Here is a 6,329-nt window from a genome sequence, read left to right on the forward strand (position 1 = left end):
GAAGGAGCAGAGAGGAAGAGATAGCATGTCGTGCTCCAAAATAAGAAATGTTGATGCTGAAAACTGTTTTAAAGATAAATAGACAGAGAAATTTAGGTTCATTCTTCTAGCAGGAAGTTCAAAACCTTTTTGCCTCATATGATGTGAAAAGGCCACATTAATTAAAAGTGGCAATGTGAAGCGCTCTTCATTTCTTTTGAGCAACGTTATCGGCTGAAGTCGAGCAGAGAGCAGTACATTAACTGAACTGCAAGCCCCTTATGACAGATCCACCCTCCTCATCGCAAATACTTTTACAGCCCAGCAGCTGCTGAATGTTCACTCAAGGTATCGTGGATTTTGGAGCAACATAAAAAAACGTTTAGTGATGGGACAGTCCTGAAGGAATGATTAAATGCTGTTGATGAGACTTTGATGGAAAACAAAAAGACGAGATGTGTGAAAAAAAAAATCAAACAAATCCCGACGTCAACTTCAACAGCAAGCAGAAAATCAGAAATATTAGCAGATGATGTGCTGGCACAGCTGGATGCTGCTGTCCAGAGTCATTGATAAGTCTACAGATGTTACTGATCATCAACTTTATTTATAAAGTGCTTTAACACAGCCACAGCTGAAACAAAGAGTTGAACATCAGTTAAAAACAAGATTAAAGAAAGCATTAAAAACAAAGCTACAAAGCCAAGCACACAATGAATTAAAAACTTAATTTAAAACACAATAAAACGACGAGTTAAACAGATCAAATCAATACCAATAAAAATGAAATAAAATCAAGTGTCGGTTGGTTGAAGGCCAATGAGTAGAGATGAGTTTTCAGACGGGTTTTAAACATGGACAGTGAAGGGGAGCGTTCCATAACTTAGGGGCACAAACAGAGAAGGCCCCGTCTCCTCGAAGCTTCCAGTTACTCTTGGGAATGACCAGAAGCAGCTGGTCAGAGGACCTGAGTGACCGAGGGGGAGTGTCGTGGTGGAGAAGCTGTTAAATGATGCCGAGCTTCCTACATGAGAACAGCTCTGACGCCAACCAAGATTTAATTTACTGGCAGGACAATCCCACGTCCATTTCTCTAATTAAGAAAAGTCAAATAAAGAATAATCAAAAGAGAAAAGGTGTTTTAAGCTCTGTTTTCTGTTTTTTCCTAAAATAGACATTTTTATTTATTGTTTTCTGAAGATGGTGTCGTGTTTTAATTGAAAACTTTAAATTTTATAGGTTGGTGCCTCTTAAAAAAAAAAAAAGTTTACTTGCTCTGTTTACACCTTTTTATACTACAAAAGCCACTTTTTAAATTGTTTTCTTTTTTTTTTTATTAGTTCAAGTGTAAGCCTTCAATTCTTTAGGCTTGGACCTCTTCGGTTTAAAAGAAAAAGGCTTTTTAGGCTCCGTTTGCATATTTAAGATGTATTTTATTCTGAGCTTTCAGTTTTAATCTGAAATAAAGGTCTTAAATTTATTTGTCTGGGACTATTTTCAATTATGGAGCTAGTTGTTTACCATAAAGTGCAGCTTAACAGTGAAAATGTGAGCACGGGTAGGAAAGACCATAAAAGACAAAAGTTGGACATTCGTTCGGACCTTTTACAGGAGGAAATTTTAGTAACTGGACCTCAGTGAGTTTTAATTGAATACCTCTGCTCTAGAGAAACATTTCAAAATAAACGTCACTTATTAAATGAACGCAGCGTTCAGAACGTGCTTAATGTTTTATGAAAGAACATCTTACAGCTTTCACTTTATTTGATATCATTCAAGTCAAGGAGGAGACGTCTGTATTTATTTACATTTAGTTACAGCTGTTCAGTTTCTGTAAACAACATTTTGTTCATGAAATAAACATCCAGTTTCCACAAAACTAAACGAGTTCAAACATGAGAGCAGAAGAAACAAAATGTTTTCAATGAATCAAATAAAACCTGACGAGCATCTGAAGAACATCTGACGACTCGTTTTACTGTTACAAGCTGCCTGGAGACAAACTTGTCTCTGTGTCTCAAAAGTCTCACTTGTCCCAGCCAGTCACCTCGTAGAACAGGGACTTGAGCAGCCGAGCCTCGTAGGTCACAGTGTTCCTCCCTTGGTGGGTCTGGATCTCCTCCAGGGGCTGCTCGATGAAGGCCGAGACCTCCTTTCCATAAACTGTCGGGAGACGTGGAGGACAACAACTCAATGTGTGAAAGGTCAAAGGTCAGTTTATTTGTCGTGCAGAGGACGGTTGTGTCTCTGTGACTCACCCTCACAGTGCTCCAAAAACTGAAGACACTCCTGGACCACGGCGTCCCGCAACATGATCATGTGTTTGGACATGTTCTCCAGCAGAGACAGGAAACAGCGCTTGGCGTAGAACCACGTGTCCGTCCCCAACTAAAGACACAAACAAAAACCGTGTTTTTCCACGTGTCCATTTTACATAAAAACATTTCATGTTTATTTTTGAACAAAGCTCCAGGAATCTGTATGGAAATAAACCAGAGATCAGGAGGTCAGAAGCTGCTCAGAGCGCCTCCAGGGTCCACTTTCCTTAGGTCTGTTTGGTTCTCGCTGTGAGGGAGACGGTTTGTGTCCTCGGTTGAGGTTCAGTGGACTCAGCTGCAGCCACAGCCAACTGATGTGACAGACCAAAGGTCCTACAGAAAGCAGCTCAGTCTCAGGGCCCTTTAGGACAAACTGGACTGGGATTGAGTCTTTTAAGAATGATAATTATCGCAGAAAAAAAAAATCAGTTTTTATGAACATCGAACTGTTGTCATTTAACCACCCGAGTACCTGAGACACTTTCACATCTGTATACTCTGATGAAGTAAAAAAAAAAAAAAAAAGGAAGCATACTCGTAAGGTTCAGTTTGACTTCAGGTAAAGGATCAGTTTAACTTCATACTTAGGATCGGTTTATAGTGAGGTTCAGGATCAATTTAACTTCAGGATCACTTTAACTTCTGGTTCAAGATCAGTTTAATGTCAGGTTCAGGATCAGTTTAACTTCAGGTTCAGAATCAGTTTAATGTCAGGTTCAGAATCAGTTCATCGTCAGGTTGAAGATAAGTTTAACTTCAGATTCAGGATCAGTTTATCATCATGTTTGGGATCACTTTATCAGGTTCAGGATCAGTTCAATTCAGAATAAGGATCAGTTTAACGTCAGGTTCAGGATCAGTTTATCATCAGGTTCAGGATTAGTGTAACTTCATATTCAGGATCAGTTTATCGTCGTGTTCGGGATCAGTTTAACTTCAGGTTCAGGATCAGTTTAACGTCAGGTTCAGGGTCAGTTTAACTTCAGGTTAATCAGGATCAGTTCAGGTTCAGGATCAGTTTAACGTCAGATTCTGGATCAATCGTCAGCTCCAGAATCAGTTTAACGTCAGGTTCAGTTTAACATCAGGTTTAGGATTAGTTTAACGTCAGGTTCAGGGTCAGTTTAACTTCAGGTTCAGTTCAACTTCAGGTTCATCAGGATCAGTTCAGGATCAGTTTAACGTCAGATTCTGGATCAATCGTCAGCTCCAGAATCAGTTTAACGTCAGGTTCAGTTTAACGTCAGGTTTAGGATTAGTTTAACGTCAGGTTCAGGTTCAGTTTAACTTCAGCTTCATCAGGATCAGTTCAGGTTCAGGATCAGTTTAACTTCAGGTTCAGGATTAGTAAAACATGAGTTCAGGATTAGTTTAACGACAGGATTAGGATCAGTTTAACTTCAGATTGAGGATCAGTTTAACTTCAGGTTCAGGATGGGTTTAACTTCAGATTCTGTATAAGTTTATTGTCAGATTCAGGAGCAGTTTAACTTCAGGTTCAGGATCAGTTTATCATCAAGTTCATGATCAGTTTGACTTCAGGTTCAAGTTTAGTCTATTGTCAGGTTCAGGATCAGTTTAGGTTCAGGATCAGTTTGACTTCAGGTTCAGGATGAGTTAAACATCAGTGATCAGTTAAACATCAGTTCGAGATCAGTTTAACGTCAGGTTCAGTTTAACGTCAGGTTCAGGATCAGTTCAACTTCAGGCTCAGGATCAGTTTATCGTCATGTTCAGGAGCAGTTTAACTTCAGGTTCAGGATGAGTTTGTTGTCAGGTTCAGGATGAGTTTATCGTCAGGTTCAGGATCAGTTTAACTTCAGGTTGAGAATGAGTTTAACTTCAGGTTGAACCAATTTCTGAGAGCTTATGACACAGATGTCATGATCCACAGTGTCAAAAGCTTTAGACAGGTCTAAGAAAAGTGCAGCACAATAATCCTTAGCATCCAGTGCTTCAACAAAGTAATTAAGAACCTTCAGTGAAGCAGTCATTGTGCTGTGTTGTTTCCTGAAACCAGATTGATGTGGAGGTAAGATGTTAAATGAGTTCAGATAATTTTTAATTTGAGAGTTTATCAGTTTTTCAAAAACCTTGGCTAAAATGCAGAGTTTAGAGATTGGTCGATAGTTGTTCAGTGAGGTGGGGTCACCTCCCTTCAGCAAAGGAAGAACAAAGGCTGTTTTCTGAGCATCTGGAATGAAGTTTTGGCTTATGGACAGGTGTGGGTGACAGGAACTGTGATGATATGAGCGGCCAGCCTTAAGAAATAAGGTAGAAGTTCATCTGGTCCTGCAGATTTTTTAGGGTCAAGACCTTTTAACAGTTTATTTACCTCACTAACTGAGAATGGGTAAAATAAAAATATGTGATTTTCTGAAGATTGACTTTGTAGGAGAGATATGGTTTGTAGAAGTTTGACTTTTAGGAGAAGTGGATGATTTTCCATTAGTAACTGTGTCAAATAAAGAACTAGAAGCAACAAAAAGTCTGTTGAACAAATTGTCCCAAGTGGTCAAAAGAACTAGTAAAGTAACTGGGTCATCAACAAATGCAACTTACAGACCTGTATAGTCAGGTCCTGGAATAAAGGCCGTCCATTGACCCAAGTCATCCACTGTGACTATTATTCAAGCTGCTTCCATCAGGCACAAGACTGACGATTCCGCTAACAAAGACCGATGGGTCAAAAAGTTCTTTGTTCCCTCTGCTGTGATTGTCCTTAACAGGTCCCCTTTAAACGTAGCCTCACATGACAAACCATTCGTCTTATGGGTTAATGCATCGTGCAATTTATGAATGTTCTAACAATTATTTTTAAATGTTTCAATGCATTTTTAACGTTTGTGTCATATGTATGAGACAGATGAGCTGACTATCCATGCTGCTGATCTCATGCTGCTGTGTTCATTCATACTCATTTGCTCACAGACTAATAGTGCTGCTGGGGGCTGAGATGGGTTAGAGGAAGGGCAGCCGACCTGGGACCCCAAAGTCCCAGGTTCGATCCCCAGCCATGCCCACATGTCATAGTATAGTGTCTCAGAGCAAGACACCCAATCCCTAACTGCTCCCCGGCCGCCCACATAGCTGCCCACTGCCCCACCTGGGTGTATCGCAGGTGCGATGGGTCAAATGCAGAGAACTAATTTTGCCATTGCATGAGAACATACTGTACAGTGATGACAATCTCAGACTTCTCTTATCTTCCCTGTTGTTCAGCATAGTTTTTGCACTATTAAGTGTTTAGTGTATTTTTAACTTAGCATATTTCTTAGTTCATATCTTAGATCTTATTACAGTTGTTCTTTTACAATTAATACGTTTGTTGGATGTAACTGGGACCCTGTGCACACAATTTCGTTTCATCACATGTACCACATGTGAGGCGAATGACAATAAAAAAAACTTTGGCCTTGACCTTGAGATGGCAAAGACAAGGCTCCATTTCATAGAATGGTATGGACAATGCAATTATGTTAAATTGAATTCAAATTTTATTTAGGGGTTAATTGACAGTAGACTTTTCTGTTTGTGTAAAAAAAAAAAAAAAACAACAAAGTGAAAAGTAAAAACCTTCTTATTGTACGGCTCCAGGCTCTTGATGACTCGAGAAATGCCGAAGTCGTAATTTCCTTTGGCACAATACAGCGTCCTGAAACCAATAAACCATTTTAGAGCTTGTTTTAATGAGAAGTTGCCTCCAACTAGTGAAGATTTTGTGTTTAATATTTACCTTTATGCACAAATTATTTCCTTTAAACTGAGGCAGAATGTTTCCTAAAACAAAGTTGACCTCCTAAGTTCCTCAAGACTAAAAAAGTTTCAATTGAGTTTTGAAGGGTTTTCATAACCGAAAAAAAAAAAAAAAAAAAAAAACAGCTGAAGGGAGTCCAATGCAGTGGAGTCTGACTCACAATATGACCAGGTTAAGAATCAACAGGTTAACTAGACTCAGTCAATCAACAGGTTAATTAGTCTCAGTCAATCACCAGGTTAATTAGTCTCAGTCACTCACCAGGTTAATTAGTC

The 6,329-nt window shown here is 39.2% G+C and overlaps 1 protein-coding gene across 1 annotated transcript in view; it reads right to left on the bottom strand.

Moving 5' to 3' along the window:
* Positions 1-1,952: 1,952 nt before the first annotated feature.
* Positions 1,953-6,329, bottom strand: part of flr (fleer) — a 25,545-nt gene continuing 21,168 nt past the window's right edge. The window contains exons 17-19 of the mRNA XM_037688450.1: positions 5,874-5,952; positions 2,238-2,367; positions 1,953-2,142 (exon numbers count right to left, since the gene is read on the bottom strand). Coding sequence (XP_037544378.1) covers positions 2,006-2,142; positions 2,238-2,367; positions 5,874-5,952 — 346 coding nt within the window. The 3' untranslated portion in view covers positions 1,953-2,005. The remainder of the gene's footprint in view (positions 2,143-2,237; positions 2,368-5,873; positions 5,953-6,329) is intronic.

Source organism: Nematolebias whitei, chromosome 15 (genome assembly GCF_014905685.2).
Source record: "Nematolebias whitei isolate Nwh7 chromosome 15, NemWhi1, whole genome shotgun sequence".
NCBI lineage: Eukaryota > Metazoa > Chordata > Actinopteri > Cyprinodontiformes > Rivulidae > Nematolebias > Nematolebias whitei.